Below are 22,974 nucleotides of genomic sequence, written 5' to 3'. Positions count from 1 at the left end.
GTTTATAGTTCTAAATCCCATGCCTTGAGCTATTTAGAGACAAGACATTATGTAACACTAATGAAGTAATTAACTGCATCTTTTGCCTATGTGGCACATACAACGTTTAATCTTGGATGATGTCATCAGATACCACTTATCAGTATTTCTCGCTTTCGAAAGCCATATAGGAAATTCATGTCTCTTAATTTAGAACATTAAATTACATACATTTCCCATGAACTAGAAACCTACAGACTGAAAAGAGTACTTACTTTTGCTCAACATAGAACGGATCAAAGAATTCCTTTGTGATTTTGTTTGCATACAGGGAACAGCCAGTCATTGAGCACAGCCCTAAAAAGTATCAGAGGGAAAGTACTATGATTAGCGTTATTTCATTAACATCGTGAAGCACCTTGTTTGGAAGAAAGTTACTATTTACCTGACAGTATGAACACAATCCCAGCCAAACAAGCAATTTTAGCTTTGGCTTTATCTGAGCCTCCGACTTTGGTACACTTCATTCCAAAGAGTGCAAATATGGAACCAAAAAAGCCCAGGCTGACAGCAGCAATCATAAGTCCTCTACATGCCTGGATATAACCTGCAATTAGAGTAGGTCATTTCCGTTAACACAGATCATGTGGCTGTCCAGGGAGACGTCCTCACGTTACATTGTCATTTTGGATGATTGCTTTGTTTTCCAAAAAAAATAACCATAATGGTTAAAACATGATGCAAGATAAGCAAGAACAGAGAGCAAGTGAATCTATACGGAGTGCCAATGCTATGTCACACACTTTCAAGTTTAGTTTATGCATAATCCTCAGGATAGATCTCTGCGTGTTATTACTCCTGCATTCACTGATGAGGAAACTGAGGCACACAAAGGTTACATGATAAACCAGAGGTGAGTTAGTAAGCGGCAGAAATAGATTCCATCCCAGATCAGACTATAAAATCTATATAATGCTGACTGTCACTGTGAAAAACATCACCTTCCACTATCACGACCCTCTAACTTCTTTGCTTATCAGATCTTTTAAATGACGTTTTCATGTTTTTGACATTATAAAATTTATAATGGGGCAGCAAGAGCTCCCAAAGGGTCAAACCTTCCCGTATCAGTGAAAGCTAATGAATGAAACTAACTGAAATTTCATCATGAACTGTGAGGAATCTAAATCAAGAAGTATTTTAGTGATGTGGTATTATTTTTAGGGCACATTTAATAAAATAGGGTTTGAAAAAGCACTGTTTTGTAGAAGAGTAATTTATAATGATCAAATCAAGTGTTTGCCTGTAAGTGGATACCTTCAAAGAACCCTGAAAAGTGTGTTCTGTCAGTTTGTTTGATCATTCCTCCTGCACCATTTGTTTTCTTGGTCACGTATTTTTATTTGCACAACCAGGGTGATGGTAAACCTCAGCGTGGCTTTTGTCCAAGTTTTTAAATTAATAGGGTATAAACTAATAAATTTTGACCACATAAGTCATTTTCATTTCAGTTTGAAACAGTGCCATATTTCAATCCGAAATAGTGACAGTAGCACATACGAGGTATTAAGTAAATATTTGTTAAGCAAATGAACACATACCCACATCAGGTTTACATTTGGAATTAAACTTTTTAATCGGAAAAAATGCTTAAATGGCGAGGTATGGCAAGTCATTCATTATTAGTGTTCAGGCAAAGCCTATAATAAATAACAGTTCTAAGGCCATGACAGTCATGAATCGAGGGAGCAAATGCTGGTGGCCTCCAGTCCCTGTTTCTTTGGGAAGGAATGAAATTTGAAGTTTTAATCCTATTCCTTGGGTCCATTTTGAAGAGCAAACAGGAGCTGCTCTACTTAATTGTAATACACTTTAGACCCCACAAATGCAGACTGCAGTGGCAATGACCTTCTACTGTAGAGTGTGAGCTACTTTCACACAAAAAATAATTTCACTAATGCTGTGGCTATCAAAAACAGCAAAAGAAATTTATTTTTAGCAAAACAGGATAACGAAGGCTTCTTTTGGTAGCAGTAATCATGCTGCAGGGCTATTTGGGTCTCTGCTGGCAAGTACTTGGACCAGCTCTATTTTAAAAACGTCAACCTTCAAGTTCCCCAGCCAGAGCCCAGGGAGCAGGTAGAGGAAAGACTGAGAGAGGAAGCCTGTCAGTCCCTCGCACGATTAAAGATAGTCAGTGAGGATAACCCAAACAGAGTCATCATTTACCACCAGAGCTGCTGCGACAGTGTGGTTTCATTATTTCTGTGAAATCCATTTTAGTCTACAGTTTTGGGTATTTTAGCTGACTCTACTTGCAGTCATAAAACAAACAAAAAGGGGGGTAGCCTAGTATATATTAACATATACACATAAAAATATAAATTTAAAAGACTCTCTATATATATTCCTAGAAAACGTTAGCATGCACCATAATTTGCATTTACTTTAGTTATCATGCAGGCTTTATTAACAGAAAAGGCAGGTTGTCTGGAATTTACCAAAGGTTAAGTTCTACCATCTGGTCATTTAGAACACGGAAAGTATTTCCCAGATGGTAAACAGTGAGTAGAATCCCAGGCCAACCCATTCAATCCTTAATAAGGCAGGGAAAATAACAATAGTCTTTACACTTTACATAACCACTGCCCATAACATTTTTCCTGAGAATTCTTGTTCTGAGATCTCCTATCCCAGTCCTCCAGCTGGCAGGAGCACCTGCTTGGGTCTCTTGGCACGAACACGAGAGATGGAAAGAGTAGGTTTTGTTTAGTCAGGTCCTTCTTTCGTGCCAACCAGACCCCTGATTTGGAAAGTGAGGTACCTCTCTCCAGCATAAGAACAGTAGTAATAACTTGCTAACTTTTCACATGCACAAAAGGCAGCAACTTACAAGGAAAATCACTGGCCAGATTTTCTGAAATGGGGAGCAAAGAGCAGAGGATACACCCCCCTGCCAGTCAATCGAGTTGTTGGTAAGCCCGAGGTTTGTAAATTAGGGGGTATGAGTCCCACAGACTCAGGCCTTAGATGACTTCCAACAACTCTTTCAGAGTTTATCTTTTCCCAAGGCAGACCTCTACAATCTCACTTTTTAACAGTTCCTGAGGGCAAAACTTATAAGTAACACCATCAAGGGAAGTGGTAGGAAAAACTTAGTCAAGGAGGCCATTATTTTTGGCAGGTCTAATTTACTGACACCCTTAATAGCTAATTAACGCATTAAAGTGCTGAGGCATGAACATATTTACTTAGTTCTCTGAAGTATAATTTATAGTTAGTTCTCCTGGGAAAAATGGCAAACATTTCCCACTAACAAAAATAGATGTCATAAACCACAAACTAACTGGCTGAAAATGATTCTCAGCCGAAGTTCAAGCGGTGCTTTGAAAGGAATACAGGTTAGCAATAAACAGAAACCACTAGCTCATTCAAATGTTGAAGTTTTCAAACGGTAAGATACAGTGCCTTTAAATTAGCGAATTCTGTTGGAGGAAACCTTCAAGGTGTTCCTTAAAAGTCAAATGTTTTCCAAATGCTTTGTCCCAGCAAAAATGAAAATATCCACTTGGTGGAGACAATTCATTAGTAGCACCTGTGCTAGCTGCTGGATTTAGCACATTCTTTTGAATGTGCTTTTCTCATACTGGTAGCTTTGTGTACTTTTGCAAATCCTCTGAAAGAAGAGTGGTACAAGGGAAGGCAGAAACTCTGAATTTCAGCTCTGGCACTTCTACTACCCACAGTGTGCCTTGGATTACACCACCTAATCTTGAGTCTTGCTTTTCTCATCTATACAATAGGGATAGTAGCACCTACTTCACAGGATAATATGAGCAAAGTGTTTGATGAGTAGTAAGAAACTAGGCAAAGCATCTCTTCCATAATAGTAAAATGGATTCTAAAAAGAAATTAGAGTTGGATTCTTAACATGGCATAACATTAAATCTAGGCATTTGGCTTTGCTCAGCCTCATTTTCCTTATAAAGAAAACCAGTGGCAATGATGCCTCCAAGGGTAAAGAATCAGAGATTTGACCTCATATAGGAAATTCAGAATATTGACCCCGTCATCTGGGTCCAAGAGGCTTGTTCTTCACCTAACACGAGATGAGCCAGAGTCATGAGCCTTCTCTCTCCCTTCTTGGATTCTCTTCCTGATCTAGAGCTCATGTCTGGTTTAAGGAGAGGATTGGCCTGCTCAGGCCTGTGGCCACTATGGCCACTTTCTCCTGCCACTTCTGAGGCAATGTTAGGACCAGCACTCAGCAGATGTGGCTGCCCTGGGAATGCACGGCAGAGAGTAGACAGGCAGAAAGGCCCTACCCTGGAAAGTTCCACTTGCAGGTGGCGGAATCAACTCCTCTCCATAGGAAAACGTAGCTGTGTGATTTAGCCCTCCAAAATGTTATTCTGAGAGATACAGAAAAGTACATTGATTGTTTTGCAGTAGGAAATGCCCTCTTCAGCCACAGAAGGCAAAGTCATCAAGGAAGAGACCTATAAATTTTATTATCTCACAAACTTCAAAGTTCTAGATGAGAAAAGACATCATAAATTAAAAAGACAAGCAGTGGTCTGAGATTGCAACACATATAACGAAATCAAGAATGGATAAATCATTTAAACCAAGAAGAAACAACAGAACCATGGGTATAGGAGATGGACAGGCAATTCACAAAAGAGAAAAAGATCAGTGGTCAATAAATACACGACAAGATGGATTCTGACCACTTCTTTAAACCAGTGATTTTGACACTGGTAACCAGGGAAATGCCAATTAAAATGATAACAAGATAAGATCTGTCACTATACTGGAGGAAAACTTAGTCGTGAGAATGAGGAGAAACAGGTATTCTCACATACTGTGGGTAGAAAGTAATTTGGCAGTACACACTGTATATTAAAATGCACCTGTATTCTACTGCTCTGACAATACCATTTCTCAGTGGAGTAGTCTACAGAAATACACATGCACACAAAGAGGTGAATATACAGATTTTCTGTAGAGTGCCAATGATAATGAAAAGTTGGAAAGGGTCCAATGTTCACAATGGGCCAGTGGTTAAATAAACCAGTTTATCCAGGCTGATGAATACTATGCAGCAATTAAAAAGATTCACTTCTGTATGTACCAACTTGGAAAGATATAGTATGAATTTTAAAGCATTGCAGACTAGGTAGTATGATGCCATTTATGTTTTTGAAAGTCATTTTCTAGTCACATGAGCACACATGAAGGCCATTTTGCAAGTTGCATGGCATATAAATGTCACTCCTCTCTGCTCCACTTCCAGCTAACTACAGCTTGATAACAGGACAATTCTCCACTACCCCACCTGTCCTCAAAAAGGACACCAGCTCCACTCCCACCTCAGGTGTATAAGAGGAAACGACACTCTTCTGCATTCAATAATACTCACGGAGCGTTTATTTCCTCCCTCATCCCCCAACTGTCCTATAGGAGGAAACGTACCTCTCTGGCACGCTGTCTCAGGTAACAATAGAGTTGCAACAGAAGAATGCTCCTAGGATGGTAACTGTCAATCCCATATCCCTGAATGAAAACCACAGAAACAAGAGCCCACCTGTTCATCTACCTGTATGTGTGCTCTGCAGAGCACAGGAAATTCCGCAGTAATGCTAGGGAATAAACAGCGTTCCAGCTACTTATTTTACACAACAGGACACAGACCCGGGTGCCACCCTTCTAAAACCAAACGTGTATTCCTTATACAGAGGTCCCGTCAAATACCATGTTGAGCAACAGTTTGCTGTTCGTGACAAACACCATCTTAGGGGAATCTTGTCTTTTATTTACCCAGGTATGCAAATAAAAACTGCAAATGCGGTAATAAAAGAAAAAGAAAACATCTCAAATCTAGAAATACATAATATAAATGACTCTTAAGTTTCTGCCCGGATCTGTTTGCTGTAAAATCCTGGAAGAAAAGAGTCTAGAACTTGAGCAATCATTGTGACCAGGCTGTTAGGGACTGTTCTCTTGAAACTAAGCAGAGCCCGCGTTCCGTGTGAATATCTACCTGTCGCTGCTACGCAATGCGACACAAAGCCTGGCTAAGCAGAACAATGTAGGTGAGCATCTACAAAAGAACAAGCCGAGGACGTGAGGACGTCCGCAGAGCCGGCACCGGAGACGAGCATGCAGAATTCGTCAATCCCGGCACGAAATTCTTGCGGGCCAAGATTCCTTGCCCTGTGCCTACGCTTCAACGCGGCATAATCAAGGGCTGATTATTTTCGTAAAGCTTGGAGGAAGCATTAAAGTCTAGGCAGACAAGTCTGTAGAAGGGTTTGTAAGGGAAACAACAAAAACAAAACCCCCTGCAATATGTTTCTTTCCCCCCTCCTGCCTACTTTAAAAAAAATCAACCGAACAGCTAAAGGGAGTTCAGGGCAAGCAGATTTGGCTTTCAATGATACCATTTTACTCAGAACTCAGCTTTTTTGGCGCGGAGGAGGGAAGGTGGAGGAGACAAGCCCCTGCAGCATGAACTCCGTGTCCTAACAGTCCCCGAGATATGGGAGGACAGCCGTGTCCTCCCCGCAAAGCTCCCCCCAGTCCCCGACGCTGGAAGTCGCCCAGCCCCAGCCTGTCTGCGTGTCTCCCGGTCCTAAGGTCCCAGGCTCGGACAGGAGCCCCTGAAGGGCAGCCGTCGGGGGACTCTCCCCGGTTCCCTCAGGCCTTGGGGAGGTGAGGGAGAGGAGAGCGGGTCGGGCCCGGAGGAGTCCAGTCCGGGGCTCCGGCAGGGGGTCAGGGGACCGAGAGGGCGCCCTGCGGGCTGGCCATCGAGGAGGGAGGGCGGGGGTCGGGGGGATGCAGACCGTCCAGAGCCAGCATGGAGGGGAAGTCCTTGCAGTTGGAGACGCCTGTGGAGTCGGTAACGCACGTCTTCCACAGGTTGGCCCAGTAGGTGGCGGTGGTGATGACCGTGCCGTCGATGGTGGACACCTTCCAGTAGTCGGTGGGCAGCGTGGAGGACACCAGCACCCAGCCCGAGATGGAGACCAAGAAGGCGATGATCTCCGAGGCCGTGCTTGCCATGCCGCCGCCGCAGCCGCGCTCGGGATCGCGCTGCTACTGGACAACGGGACCCCAGTGCGCCCGGCCCGGCGGCTCCGCCTCCTGTCGCTGCCCCCGGCCCCGCCCCGCTCCCACCCGCCCCGCCGACCCAGCGCCAGGGGGCGCGCGCGGCCCCGCACATCGCTGCCCCGGCGGGCCGAGCGCGAGGACGCGGCCCCTGGGGGGCACAGAGGCACTGCGGGTGCTTGCGGCGGCCGCCCGGGTTCTCTGCCCCCCGCTGGCCCGCGCCCGCGCCCACGGCCGCGGTCGGGAGGAAAACAGGCGGGCGCTCTCCGGCCGGGGGACCGCGGAGAATGGTGCTCTTGTGGGAACGGCGCAGGGGCAGGCTGGCAGCCGGATGTGGACGACCTGCTGCACCCGACCCAGCCCTACCCACGGCCCATAGCTTGGCTGCCCGAGTCCCTTGTAAAAGCAGAAAAAGCCTTTTGTGTGCCCGGAAAGGACACGGTCTGGTAACGCAGCCCTCGGTTTGCTGAACTCTAAAGGTTTGCGTGCCACGCTCGTTTGGGTGACCCTGTTCCACTTGCCAAGGAGGGATCATTGTGCAGATTCTGGGCTGGAAACCGGCCTTGCCCTCAAAATTCTGCAGTTCTTTTTGGCCCAGTGGTATGCGGAAAGTCACGGTAAAGAGGTGCGTGGCCCAGGCCTAATACTCGAGATGGCAGCAGATGGACGGCGCAGGTTCCCTCGGAGCCTTCCTGACGGTCTTGCTCATGCTGGCGCGCTGGTACTGGCGCGCTACACGGAAAGCACACAGTTAAGACGTTTTTCCTACAGGTCCCTTCCAGCTCCCGGTTCTGCACGGCTGTCCTATGAAGGGATGCTTCTGTCACAGTGGAAACTTTGTATCTTGTTTGATTTTTTTTTTAACCACCTCCACCTCCCACGCCTGATTGAAAAATAAACTCATTCCTTCCTTCAGAATTCCTTCATTGCGGTCTCAAGGTGTGTACTTGCAGCTCCTGAGGTCACAAATCTGGGCATAAACAAGAGAACAAAGACACTGGCTTTATTATGGGGTTACTATTTGTCCACTTAAAGTTCTTGCAGTTCTTGGTATGAGCTTTCAGGATTCGCTTCTTGCCAAAAGTTGCCAAAGGTCTAAAACCTATCAATCAGTCTGCTACAATAAAGCTAGTGCTAACCCTCTGTTTCACAATCTTTAAGCAGGGACACTTAGGTTCATTGTGAAGAACTTCTTAAATCCTTTTGTTGCTTTTCTTTTTAACCAAATGGGTGCAGAATGAAATTAGAGGCAACGAGGTGACTAAGGAGAAGAGAGGAAGCTGGACCCAAGAGTCACTGAAACTCATACTTGGAAGGACCGTTGGAGACGGTTAGGGACATGCTCCCCACTCAAAATAACCATCCTGTCTGTTTCCAGAGATAATATTCAGCCCATGCTCACCCTTCAGGGCCAAGCGTTCAGTGCATGGCAAGAATATCTGTTCCGGTTTTTTGTTTTGTTTTGACAGCCCTTTTAGAAAGTTTTTCTTTATATTGAGCCCACATCTATCTCTCTTTAACTTCTACCCAAATGCCATCATCTGTGTTCTGAGAAAACACACAGTAAATCCGACTCTCGCAGTGTGCAGCAGCACAAAGGCCACGCGTTTGTGCGTACATGATGGTTCTCCCACGGCTTGTGTGAATGGGAATGAGGGGTAGATGGCTGGTTTGGTGGGATGCAGACATGGGTATCCTCCTGTTCTGCTCTTGATCCCAACTTGTCCTGGTGTGTTGTGTTGGGTTCACTGGTGGTTAAACTTAAAAACGAACTTCCTAACCTCTTCCTTTTCATCCACCCTGCTATGCAAATCAGTCACCTTTGAGTAATGGTTAATAAAGTGTCTTCTATTCTTTTGTGTGATTTGCCTTTTTAAAGCGCTTTTATCATCTGGTTTCTTGCCTACCAACATATTTCCACTATTATTTCTATGCCATGTTCCTTTCTGAATCGTCTGCCTGTTTCTGATCCAATTTACTATTTAAAAAAACACAAAAACTTATGAACTATAACATTCCCTACAGAGTTCCCTAAAATTAAAAATCGCACAAACTTTGCTTTTTATTTCCTCATCTTGCTTGACAGTCTCTGTTTGCTGTTTCTTGCCCATGGTGGATACTCACTAAATTGTTTGAACCCTGACTTACTTTTCACACACGCAAAAGTCTAATACTATGACCTCTAAGACTCAAGCAGTTCCTAATTTATCAACTAGTTGGGTATAAATACCACTGTTTGGATCCAAAGGCACATTGTTCATTTTAAAGAAGAATGGTTTGGTGTTTTAAACCAGTCCCCAAAGTTTATTTAACATGTAATATAGCTCTACCTATTGTACCTATTAACAAATCCATAAACCCGTATCACCATTGCAACATGGCTTCCAGAGGAAACAAATTTTGAACTTCGACTTGGAAATCCCTTCCTTCCTCTCTGCCACATCACCACACCAGTAATCTCGGGGGTGGCCATGGTGCCAGTATCTCTAAAACTTCTAATGTGTAGTTAGGCTGAGAACCACAGCTCTGACCAGTAGAGCTTCATGTATATATGTACGAACAGTTAATTTAGCATAACAGATGGTGTACATTACAGGGAGAAAGAATACTACTCTCTTTGTTGAAAACTTCAAAAAAAGAAATATTCTATTACTGTAAAGATTGTAACACACATTTTCAACTTAGAAGGGGTTGGAAATACCACAAACAATCCATAAATTAAAACCCGATGGTAGTGCTATTAGTTCCTTTGCCAGCTAAAACAGACTAGGGTCGTCATGCCTGTGCACTTGATTCATTTTTCTTTTACTTTTATCCTTTGTCTTTTCTATGAGGTTGGCCAACCCTAAACTCTTTTCTTTTTCTTCCCAAGAATGTTCTACATATTCACCAAGGAAAGCTACATTTTAGAGTCCATGAGTGCCTAACCAAAAAATGAAAAATGTTAACTTTTTTTAATACCTAACGAACATTATATAATGAATCAAACATTTGTTTTAGAATGTTTATCTTAAGCTTTCAAACCAATTTAGTCAGCAGAATCCTAAAAGTATTATAGAGTACCACATAATCCAACATAACAATGTCCAGAAAATGAAATGAACCAAATAGAGAAGATTTTTAAAAAGAAGTAATAGATGAATGGCTTGTTTTGCCTTAAGATTATAGAGTCCCAAATAACCTTTGCAGTTAATCTGTAAGCTGATTTACAGAGAACACCTTTCAATTGATAAATGCTTCCTTATTTTCTTTCGGATTTAGTTCACTGAAATTTTTATTTAACCATTCATAACAGACTATTCTTAATTTAAATATAAAAGAAGATACATTGAGAAAGTTGCTTCCTCTAAATTATTCAAAGTAGCATCTTAATTAACAATAATTTTGTCTTTAAAAAATTGGTAGATTTTTTTCTAATGTGGAAACTACTAATTGATCTATAAATTTGACCTTAAGGCATATAATGTTCTGAAATATATTGAGCCTTTCTACTTTTGAGGCCTAAGTCACTGAGATTAGCATTGGAAGTCATTTCTATGGCATTATTATGGTTATTAAGGAAAAAAGGAGGGTCCCCCAACCCCAGGTTGTTCAATAGGAGTGAAAACCAGTTTGGCCAACTGAACAGGAGATTTGCAGAAATTCTTTACTTGAGACTCAATTCAACTGCCAAACAACACAGGTGTGCCTTTCAACAGCTCAAGGATTTTCTAAGCATCAAATTTGGTTTCAGTATACATTAGCTCCTTCCTAGATTCCAGTGAGGTGATATGCTGCTCATCAGGTGGGAAGAAACTGAAGTCCTAATGTGTTATTAACTAAAACAACAACTGCCCAGAAGCCAAATACTGTTACACCACGTTAAAGAAGGCTTTAAGGCCGATACTAAGATATTAAAATAGCATACCTGTGTTCTTTTTTCCTTCAATTTTCCCTAACACTCTTAATTTATCTTAATGCTCTACACAAATCCTACGATATTTGTAATCTACTTAGCATGAAAACTACAGAGTGATAGGAATAGTTATGGAATGAATACTTGTTCTTACCATTGCATCACTGTTCATATATAAATGAACAATGTATATATACATACACACATACACACACAGGCACACACACACACTCGTTTTTTTTGCAAATTATAAGCATACAAATGGTTGCCTTATTTTGGCATTTGGCAGCCTCTGAGGCTGTATACTGCATCAGAATGTTTCCATGGGCCTATTACAAGTCAGTGCCATATACCTTATGGATTTGTCAAATATTGGTTTGAAACACATTCATTTCCAATTATAAGGTATCTTAGGATCATCTAGATTCCTCTTAAGTCTCTGGAGGGGTAAGCTTTGTGCCCCAACAGCTTGAACCTGTCATGGTGAATACGCTTCTAGCCTGGAATGAATCTGATTCTGGGATGCTGGAACCTTCCAGGGCTTGTGGATGGGTTGGGCACAATTTTGTTGGTCCACATAAGCACCTGATGAGTATCAGTTCAACCTACCTGCCCAGGTCAGGGCAGTAAGTAAATCTTTTGTTTCAGGCAGGTCATTTTATGTCTGAATCTGTCCTCATTTGTAGAATGAAGGAGTTATTTTGGATAGCCTCCCAGACCACATCCAACTGTAAAAGTCTCTGAGTCTGCCATTGCTAATGAACTCAATCAGTCACAGATAACATCAGCAAGGAGGAAGCATGAGTTTGCCTTTGGTGTCCTCACTGTCTAATTCCCACCCACTTTCTGCCTCCCACTTTGCTAGATTTAAAGGGGTGTACAGAGGTGTGTGTGCCAGGCAGTACATGGAGAAAATCTTTTAAAAGTCTCTACATGTAGAGACTTTATTGTCACTTTTTCTTTCTGGTTATTAGAAACAAGTGATAAAGCTTTAACACTGTGCTATGGATTCTCTTTTCTCAGGTTTATTATGTTTTCTGGTGAAGTTTTGACTCTTGTTAGAAAAACAAAGGAAAAGTGTCATGTTTCAGGTCTTAAAATGCAAGTTTTCCTGCCCACTTCCATCTCCTCTGTCATACCCTCCAGGGCCAGCTCAGCTGCCATAAAACGTGCACGTGGTGCCTTTAAGGAAACGGTGAAGAAAACAGAGGCCATCAGAGACTGCAGAACATCACTGGCACCTGGGAGAACTGACCAATCTTTATGGGAGTAACAGCAGAAAAAACCTACGGCTGGGGGTTGTGTTGACTTCTGGGGATCCGAAGAGATTAGTGAAGCCAGGGTAGAAGGTTGGGATTCACCCCATGAGGACCGTGCTCAAACAACCCCAGAGTTCATTTCATTTTTGTTTCCATTTCTAGAACAGCATTATTCACTCATTGAACCACACACTGAGGACATGGTGCAAACGACAGACACACTCCCTGCTCAAATACAGCTTACGTTCCACTGGGGGAGGCACGGCACAGGGAAGACAAACATTTAGTATGGTGGATGATATATGCCAAGGAGAAAAAAGCTGCTGGGGGAAGGGGGATCCGAAGTGTGTCTGCGTGTATGGGAGGGGTTGTTAAATTTTAGTTAAGTGGCTACGGAAGTCCTTCCTGAGAAGATGAGTTTTGGGTAAAGACCTGAAAGAAGTGAGGGTGTTACTATGCGCATGGCATCGAGCATTCCCAGAGAAGGGCACGTCAGACTCCTCTGAGCAACACTGAAGAGGCAGAGGCAGAGGGAATGAAGGGAAGAGGGCAGGCGGTGAGGACAGAGAGGTCATTGTCTGTGTGTGTGTGCATGTGTATATGCATGTCTGCATGGGGATGTGTGTGTGTGTCTGTATGTCTGTGTGTCTGCATGCGTGCTATGGTCTATGTGTGCTGTATGTGTATGTGTGTCTGTCCATGTGTCTTCATGTCTGTGACTATGCGTGTGTCTGTCTCTGTATGTCTGCCCTCTGTGTGTGCACGTGTGTGGGTGGGTGAGTTGTTTATGTAGATCTGTGCAGCTCAAAGAGGGCCCTGTAAGTTCTAATAACAACTTTGGCTTTTACTCTGCGTGTGATGAGAAGACATTGGCGAGTTTTGAGAAGAGGTAGGGGGTCTGACTTCTGTTTCTGCTTCAGATAGACATCCAGGAGGAGATGCCAAGTAGGTAGTTGAAGGTACACGTCCAGAGTTCGGGGCAGAGGTTCAGGCTACAAATGTATATTTTGGCGTCAACTGTAGGTAAGTGGCATTTAAAGCCATGGGACTAGCCAGATCTTCTAGGGCTGATTGTAGATAGAAAAGAGAAGGTCCAGGGACTAAGCCCTGACAAAATCCACTTTTTCATAGTCAAGGAGATGAGGAGGAATAAACAAAAGAGATTGAAAAGGCACAGCCGTCTATGCAGGAGAAAAACCAGGGCAAGAGCCTGTAAGCCCCATGAAGAAACTGGCTTAAGGATGAAGGAGTAGAGTGATCGTGGTGTCAGAGCCAACTAAGAAAACCAGCTCACAAAGCCTGCAGAAGAGGGACCGTGCAGCTCCGAGATGACCATGACAAGAGCTGTCTGGGTGGTGAGAGGAGGGATGGACACCAGATGGGAGCAGGTTCAATGGTGGGAGGGAAGGAGAAATGGAAACCATGAGAGTAAACAACTCTTTAATGGGAAGAAAGAAAAGGTTTGGAGTCTGGAAGGCAAAATGGGATCATGAAAAACTTCCTTTTAAAAAAATTTTTTTTAAGTGAGAGGAATAACATTTTAGAGCCTCCTGCTAGCCTGTACGGTGACTTTGTGTGAATTCAAGAAAGGTGCCTCTTCCTCTGTGTGGCCGAAGCCCCACACCAGGGCATTCAGCTGGGAGAGCGGAGCGTGGGCTCTGGGTCCAGAGACTAGATGTGGCCATGGCCGAGAACTGTTTCATCATCATCTTCTTCTATCACGTATTGTCAGATGGCTAAATCCTGTAAGAAACTAGTTCAGAAGCAGTGTTTCCATCTAAATTTCTGTTTATTTGACTTCGTACTAAAATAGATCTCCTAGTTTGATATCATTTAAAAACCAATATGACATACATGTTTTACAGTTCTAGAATGCTGGAGTTAGAAAAGACTTTTAAAAATTATTTAATTCAGTATTTTCAAAGGAGGAAACTGGAACCCAAAAGCAACTTCTTAGTGAATATTCTCATAAAATGTTTATTGGAGTATTATATCAATTGGAATAACATTTTATATGTATTTTTCAAAAAGGTATGAATTTGAAAAATTATCTGAGTTTAGTGCTGAAAAATCTGAATTTCCCAAGGTTTGAATAATATTTAAAAGTTGAATGCTATCATATTTCATACCGGTTCTCCTCTAAGATATATTTATGCCAATAAGATATTTACAAGTATATTACTAGGAGGCATTGTGGTTCAGGTTAATGCAGAGTCATCTCTATAAATGACTTTTGAATAGTAATATGAAAAGAAAGGAAATCACAGTGGAATTGTATGCTGATTAATACTCTAGACAGATAACAAGACACACCTCTTTTTGTGGTTCAAAGCAATGGCTGTTTCTATGTTTGATTTAGGGTTTGCGAAGAATGAATAAAAAGATCTAAAGAACAAAGTTGATGTCATGTTTTGCCTGTATTATTAAAACTACCACACCTCTAGGATTTCAGGCATAAATCTTTCTGACAAACAAATATGCCCTGTGTCAGCTACTTCCCCACCACACAATTCATCCATATATGTAATTCTAATAGAGTTAAGCAACGTTTTCTTTCCAAGAAAAACACCACATGAAAGATTATATTGTACTTTTTTTGACACAGTAAATAAAATGGCCAATGAAATTTGGCGAAGCAACCTGAATGATATTCTGTTTATTCCTTTTTTTTGTTTGTTTTGAGACAGGGTCTCACTCTGTCACCTGGGCTAGAGTATAATGATGTCATCATAGCTCACTGCAAGCTCAAACTCCTAAGTTTAAGCAATCCTCCTGCCTCAGCCTCCCAAGTAGCTAGTACTACAGGTGTGCACCACCACACCCAGCTAATTTTTCTATTTTTTGTAGAGGTAGGGTCTCACTATGTTGCCCAGGCTGGTCTCAAACTCCTGGCCTCAAAGCAATTCTCCCACCTTGGTACATGCCACTGTGCCAGGCCTGTCCTTGAGTTTCTAGAGTTTATATACTGTAGAGGAGAAAAGCAAATAATAAAATTCTATTATTTTAGGTTAATTTCCAGATGTGACTGAGAGGATGAAATAAAGTAAATTATAGATATTATAGAACTGGGTATAGAGGCACTTGATAAGTAGTCGTTGAATTCAATTTTGTTGGTAAAAAAGGATAAATGACTAAAATATCAGATGTAACATTAAGCATAAACTCTTAAAAATATCTGTAAATGTCTAATTTTTATTTGCTCTTTTGAGTACTCTTACACGAAGAAATGTCATAAGCTTTCAAATTATAATCTTGTCAGGAATATGAGGCTTTATCAGTTTAGATTTCCAATAATTAAATTAATCCTCAAATAATTGTGGGTTCTTTTGTCTTTTAAACCCCATTGCATATACATATATAAATAATATATTTACCACTGAAGATTTTTTCCACAGATGGTTTGGAATCGCACAATATGAATTTAGGAAAATCCGGTACAGTTTTGGATTTGCTTGTTTTGCTACCTGTAATCTACCAAGAATAGCTGTGTGGAAAATTCACTCGCAGGTTAGGGTCACCAGTTTCTTGTGCCCTTTTTTCTAACAACCAATTAATCTTTGACTTTCAAGATTTGTATTTCACTGGTTTAGGGAAAATGAAGCTAAGCTCTAAGGAGTATACACCTCCACAATTCTACCTACTTGAAAAGGCACTATTCTTATTTGCTCAGCACCTGGAAAGTTCTGGCTGAGTCTCTGTGTCAGGACAGAAGGCTTCTCAAAAGGGCGGATTGTAAATCACTATTTATACTGGTGTTTGCTTTATCTTACCACTGGACAGATGTGAATATGGGTCTTTCCTGACTATGACTTTTTTTTTGCTGTGGTCATAACTGTGACTCTGACCTTTGACTCTAACTTTTATTTTGATTATTTTGTGAATGTAGCATATGTATTTCCAGTGCAATAGCTTATTTCTGGCCAAACCAGGCCAAAGAAGAACCTCACTTGTGTCTACATTTCAAAATCACATTGACTTTTGAAGTACACACATTTATATTCTAAGTAGAATAATCCTTATACATGAAATAATGGCATTTAAACGCCATCACATCCTCCACCCCCTAACTCCTATGGTGGTAAAGTGACAAACATAGAATACCATGGCTACATGTAGAAGATATAAAGTTGATTCAGCCTTGGGAGTGTTTTTTTTTAATTATTAAATTTGGGTGCAATATATGGAAATAGCACTGGACAGGCATTTAAAGGCCCTGCCCTCTGTTCTAGCTGTCATCACCTCGTTCTTCATCAGCATTTACTGGGGCCAATTTTTCCCATCAAAAAAGTGAGTGTGGGAAAAAAAAAAATGAGTGGGTTGAAAGGAGTCTCTACTGCCCAGCTCTAACAATACAGGGAGGAAATAAAAAATGTAGTGGGAGAATATTGTTTCCTCCTCCCCTTCAAACAGTGCTAACAAAGGAAAAGCAAGACGGAATGGGGAAGAAGAAGGCCAAGAAAACTAGCAGAGAGAGGAAGGCTCAGACACAGAGTCCCGTGGTCAGAGTATGTCGGGGGTGTTGAGCACACGTGGAACCAGCCCGAGAGTGAACTGTGGGGAAATCCTTCTCACCGCACCAAAGGTTCAATTTACCCTTTAGTTCTCAAAGTTCACTTAAGTTTTGCCTATACAGGCCCCAACTGCCCCAGTTTCTCCTAATCATGTTCACTTGCTTATATTTGCCTCTTAATTAGAAGCAAAGAGCAGCAACCTACAGCCTGGGCATTTCCAATTCCTCCCTGCTTCCAACAAGTGCTAGAAAAAGGAAAAGCAGGACAAGTTCAGTTTATTTTATGTGCACAGCCTGATTTCCTTTAGATCTATTCTCGGTCATTGGTGCCTGTGTTTATTTTCATGGCTGGAATTAAGCGATTTGTAGAAGGTCCCTCAGCAGGTTAATGACAGAGCCAGATTTAGCGAGCACAGCTGCTGAATTCTCAGTGTGGGCCCTGGGCCACGGGGCCACGTGGCCATTCCACCCGGTGTTCCAAATCACACACTTGTCGACTGCAAGGCACTTCCTAAGCCCATTGTTGTGAACAAGCTTTGTTAAACATAACACGTTCACAAGAGCTACATCCAAAGTTTGGCATCATCAAACAACTTCAGTATTTAAAAATCTCCTTCTCTGTCGAGTCTATAGGAGTGGAGTATGAGGGGTTGGGGGTGTTCCATACATAAGTGGGTACAGCAGAACAAGGGTGTTGGCTGTGGCAGGGGACCGAGGAAGAGGAGTCGTGGGCCTCACAAATCTAGAAAAGAAAATGTGATCCAGGCTCTGTCCTGGGGAAGATGAGATTAGATCTTATGGTCAGGAAAGGAAGAAGCTGGCCAAGATGCAGTGTGAGAATTTCAAGGTGAACACACACATTGACCTTGCAGCTGGATGGGGTGAATGATAAGGGAAGTTTTGGCCAGTCACAAGTAGAAATCAACGTGATGAATCAATTTATACCACTCTATGACTGTATAAGGAGAGTAGGTATGAGTGCTTATTGACAATTCACAGAAATAGTTTGTCAGTGGGTCACAGATTTGTAATTAAATGAAAGCTAGAAAGAGCGCTTGGTTTTTGTCATGTTGGTTCCCTATCAAACATGTAAACAGATCTTGGCAACGTCATTTCAGAGTGGTGCATAAAAAGGGAGTCTATGAATTTAGCTCTCGGTTTGCCCTCATTTAGCACTATTTGTATGTTGCCACTGGAGTATGTAATTGTTTGAGTCCTAGTTAAGAGCCACCAGCACTAATCAATTAGCAGATAAAGTTTTAGTGATTCTCTGCTCATAGTGGGTTTCCTTTTTAGGGGCTAGAAGCCAACCCAAATGGTGTTGTTTCCCCTGGATGAGCGTCCATGGTTACCACATCCCAGCAAATTACCAGGCAGGTAGGTATATTGGAAGAGCTGGTATTGGGAATCCAAGCCAGTTACAGAAGCAAGAATAAGCTAAAAAATGCATAGGATCTTCAGATTCGGAAATACCATTCTGCCCAGTGAAGTTGTATCTTAATCTATACATTTCAAGTATGGAATTTGGTTAAATGAATTTTTGTTCAGTGAGGGATACCTGTGGCACATTCCTCCCATTGAAAAAATGGCTTCCTTTTTGCATTTCCTTCCATTTCTGTAATTCACATTTATGAAACCCAACAGTACTTCAGCACATCTTTGGCATATCATTCCCGCCAGAAAATGTATGCAAGTCATGGCGAAACTTGAGCTAAGGGAATAGCTGAGTTGGAATTCACGTTATCCCTTCTATTCAGTAATATCGTTTCCTGTACGTGAGAACAGCCATACATACTGCGTATTCACGGAAATATGAACAATTCCAGCTTTGACGAAAAACAAAACAAAACAAAAAAACAACAAACCCATAACACCAATGAACGATTAACTACCTCACACAAAGTCTGAACCGTATTACATCATTAGGCATTCTTGAAGCTGTGGTTGAATGGAAATCCATCCTAAAATTAGAAGATTGTAAACAAACTGGCTTTTTTTCCCACTTAATGTTTAATTTTATCTTAATTTGATTTGGCTACCCAGAACAGAAAAACCTTAGCTGCTTCTTTACTAAAGCAAGTCTGAGCTCTTCTCTGAAACTGCTCTGAAGAAGCAAAAGGCTCTTAATTAGCGCTCACACTACAGGACTGAATTCATTCGCACATGCCATGGGAGTAATGTTTCTGCATTAAATTACTGCAGCTGTGAAATTTAATTACTACTAGGAGACAACAAATTTTGTGAAATACTATATTTCGTGAGAAATTTGCGCCCTCTTTTGGATAAAGATTGTTAAGACATTTCAATGTGAACTTTAAAAAATGCAATCATTTGCTTAAAAATAAACATGATCTTGTTGTAAAGATCGTGGGAAAAAAGGAGAAAGAACAGATGTGGAAATTGTTGCAAAGCCAGTGTTAACAGGGCTGCAAGGTAAAGATTTTGCAACTGCAACACAAAGATGGCAATATGAAGGGGCCAGAATTAGGAATCTATAGTTTTCTTTTAATTAAAATGTGTTGGGAAATTTTGCCTAATGTTAAATTACAAAGTAATTTTTTTTAGGACCAATATTCTCTAGAAAACAGTGGTCAAAACTTATCTTCCTCTTGAGGCTGCAAGTTTAGTATGGGTAGGGACAAATTGTCCCTTGGGTGATTTTCTGCTTGGATGAAGCGGATCTCAAGGACTGGTTTCTTTTCAATTTAAGAAAATACACAAATATATTTAAAGGTATGGGGGGGAGCATTTTGAAACTTTTCTTCATTTTTCTTTCTTTTTTTTTTTTTTTGAGACAGAGCCTCACTCTGCTGCCTGGGCTAGAGTGCCGTGGGGTCAGCTTAGCTCACAGCAACTTCAAACTCCTGGGTTCAAGACAAGAGCTCAAGCAATCCTCCTGCCTCAGCCTCCCAAGTAGCTGGGACTGCAGGAGTGTATCACCATGCCTAGCTAAGTTTTTCTATTTTTAGTAGAGACGGGGTCTCGCTCTTGCTCAGTCTGGTCTCGAACTCCTGACCTCAAGCAATCCTCCCACCTTGGCCTCCCAGAGTGTTAGGATTACAGGCGTGAGCCACCGCATCTTGTTAGGGCTGTCTGTTATGGTATCATGATCTCTTCTTCTGTCACCTCACTCACTTCTCAACCCACTGCAATCTACTTCCGTATCTTTCTCTTTCCACTGAAACACCACAGGCAAAGGTGATTAGTGGAGTTTCTCATTCTTTATCTTGTTTGCCTCTCTGCACCTTTTGACATAATCGCCCCCCGTTCCTTCTTCCTCTGGCTTCTATGGCCCCATTCTCGTGATTTCTCTGCCTGTTCTGCAGCTCTTCTCCATCTCCTCTTCACGGGCTGGTAACCCCAGTATTCAGTATTCATATCATGTTCTTCCCCCGGACAAACTAGTGGCTCCAAAACGGGATTCCCTGACCTGGTCCTTCTGATTTCCAGTGCCTGCCTACTGGACAGCTTCTCCTCTCCCCTGGTGGCTCACAGGTACCACAACCTCAATTATGTCAGCCGGGCGTGGTGGCTCACGCCTGTAATCCTACCATCTTGGACTGCTCTCGTCCCTCTGCACTCCACATCCCCTAATCTTGTCAATGCTATCATTGACCTATACCTTGAGTCATTCTCATCTCTCCACCCCCACACGACTCTTCCCAATTCAGTCACTTATCACCTCTTCCATTCGCCATCCTCACTGGTCTTCCTACCTCTGGGGTCACCCCTTCTTTTTTTTTTTTTAATTTTTATTTATTTATTTTAAAGGAGTTGAGGAGTTTTTTTTTGTTTTTTATGGTCTAGTCGAAAAGAGGGAGATTGACCCAATGCTTACAGGTAATGAAGCCTCCTGGGTGGCTCATGAAATAGAAAGGAGAATCGGACAAACAAGCCTGGCATGAGCATTACTGTGGAAACCACAGCCCTGAGTCCAGTGCTGGGTGAAAGACTTGCTCTGAATATTTTGTTTTTGCTTGTGTCCCTGAGTTGATTTTCTTTATTCTCGCAGGGTGGAACATGAGCATCTCTGAGCTCTCAACTTTCAGCTCCAGAATCAAAAAAGAAAGGAGCTCGTCTCACAAAGCTCCACCTTGAAAAATCCCAGGAAAGGATCTGAATGGACTGTGTCCTGGGGCAGGGAGGGAAGTACTCTAGCTGGTCAGCTATGCTGCTAGAAGGGCAGGATATGTTTCCCAAAGAAGGGGAGGAGAGATGAGCAGACAAAACCAACAAATGCCCATTACACGGCCGGTCTGATTTTTCTAGGTTAGCTGGGCTCACCCCCTGTACCCATCTGCCACATGATGCCCCAGGTGAGCTTCCTAAAGGATAAGTCTGATTGTTTCTCTCCCTCCGTAAAACGCTTTTTACCCCCTCACCCCCAGCGTGAAATCCATATCCATGTATTTTATCATTTTGCATGAAATCCATGTATTTTATCACGACGTGCAAGGCACCCCGGATCTGCAGTCCATCTCCTGCCGTGCCCCACCTTGGGATAATTTGCTGGATCGTAGCAGACATACATCTCTACCCAGGATGTCTCTTTTTCTTAATCAGCCTGCAGAATTTCTTTTCATTAACTTTTTGAACAAAGCTCTTTCCTCCTCCAGCAGGCCAGGCCTCAGAGTTACTCTCCCATTCTCTTTGGTGGATTCCACTTTGGCATTTACTGCCAGAATCAGAATTTACAGTTGTGTCCCCACTGTAAGGACTGTGAGGGCTGTGAGCTCTTTGAGAACAAACACAGATTCTTATTCATCCTCATTGCTGCTATTATATTATCACTGTCTATTGAATACCAGGAGAAAAAACTGAGGTTTGGAGCTATTAAGCAACTTGCTCAAAGCTATATGCCCATTTAGTGATGGAGCTGTGATTTAATCTTGTTTTTTTTTTTTTTTTAATGATCCCAAACCTTTTGAAAATAATGCACTAGAACTTAGAGGTTTCCTGGTAATACCACTACTAGTAGAAATTATTATAACTATCGTTGTGAATTACGCACTGTACTAAATGCTTTATATAATGATCAGTTTCCGAAGAATAGAGAATTGATTTGGTTTCAATTCTCTAACAGTTTTATATAAATAGCTCTTTAAAAAAAATTTTTTTTAAATATTCATTTTCTTTTTTTCTTTTTCTTTTAACCTCCTAGAACACAAGAGCAAAAAATGTTCATTTTCTAAAGACATTCATAAATTTGACAGCTATATAGTCAAGCGTAAGTGGACCAGAAAACCCACAGTATCCCTTCGCACCTAAGACTTTATTATTCTACAAATATTTTCCCTCTTTTGAGTTTAACAAATCTTTTGTTGAATTTATTTTATTAATATACTATCCTGGCAGTAGCTTCATATGGTTATAACAATGATCTTTTTCTTCTTCTTCTTTCCTATTGAAAGGGAGAAAACAAAACCTAACGCTTTCTCTGTATCCTCATAAGTAACCTACTATGTAACGAATGCTGCTAAATTGCTGGGGATATAATTAGAATTAAAAAAGAAATACAGTTCCTTGTCTTACGGAGCTTCAAATCTAGCAGAGGAGACACATTACTCAAATGATCCCTCCGGTGACTGTGTATTAATAATTACAAACTGAATCCAGTGTTCCCTCCTAAGGACTACTGTGCTGGGAAGCTGTATAACAAAGAACCTGATCTCTGCTGGGGCTCAGGGAGCTCGTCCCTGAGGAACTGGGCTGGGGCTGAGGCTTGGGGAGTGAGCTGGAAAGCTGGGTGCGCGGGAGGGGAGCCTTGCGGATGGCGCGCACAGGCTGGGTGGGGCCTGCCGTGGGGGCAGGAGAGAGAGGAGAGAAACAGCGGGGAGGGGAGGAGCAGGGTTGGGCTAGTAGTTGTGGGCACTGCTGGGCCTGGAAGGGGCTGAGCATGTGGGCGCTCACCCTTCCCCAGGCTGCCCCGTGAGGGTGCGGCCCGCAGCGTAGGCAGGTAGCAAATGCTCCGTGAATACTTCCTAATTGATTTGACCTACAGGTCTTCCCTTTTACCTTCTTGTACCTCTACAGTTACTAGCAGACAGTCAGAAATACCAGCCTGATTTGAACAAATGAGTCATTTATTGTTGAATAGTCTCATTGGAAAGTAATTCTGTGACATGTGTTGGGGAGAGGCATATCTAAAGATTACTGAAAACCAGTTCTTTCTCTTAAAAACCTGCTTTCGAATAAGAAACATTCAACATTGCTATATACTT

At 42.1% G+C, this 22,974-nt stretch overlaps 1 protein-coding gene across 2 annotated transcripts in view; it reads right to left on the bottom strand.

The window, feature by feature from the left end:
- Positions 1 to 22,974, bottom strand: part of CLDN10 (claudin 10) — a 128,677-nt gene that overhangs the window by 13,503 nt on the left and 92,200 nt on the right. Inside the window, exons 1-3 of one of the 2 annotated variants that reach the window (XM_012647337.1) lie at positions 6,825 to 7,137; positions 425 to 586; positions 255 to 336 (exon numbers count right to left, since the gene is read on the bottom strand). In XM_012647337.1, coding sequence (XP_012502791.1) covers positions 255 to 336; positions 425 to 586; positions 6,825 to 7,044 — 464 coding nt within the window. In that variant the 5' untranslated portion in view covers positions 7,045 to 7,137. Of the gene's footprint in view, positions 1 to 254; positions 337 to 424; positions 587 to 6,824; positions 7,138 to 22,974 lie in introns of those variants that run through there. The other variant, XM_012647338.1, reaches the window with a different exon arrangement.

This window comes from Propithecus coquereli, unplaced genomic scaffold (genome assembly GCF_000956105.1).
Source record: "Propithecus coquereli isolate 6110/MARCELLA unplaced genomic scaffold, Pcoq_1.0 Scaffold262, whole genome shotgun sequence".
In the NCBI taxonomy this organism is placed as follows: Eukaryota; Metazoa; Chordata; class Mammalia; order Primates; family Indriidae; genus Propithecus; species Propithecus coquereli.
The sequence above is the reverse complement of the archived record's forward strand: the minus strand, read 5'-3'. Positions and strand labels throughout refer to the sequence as shown.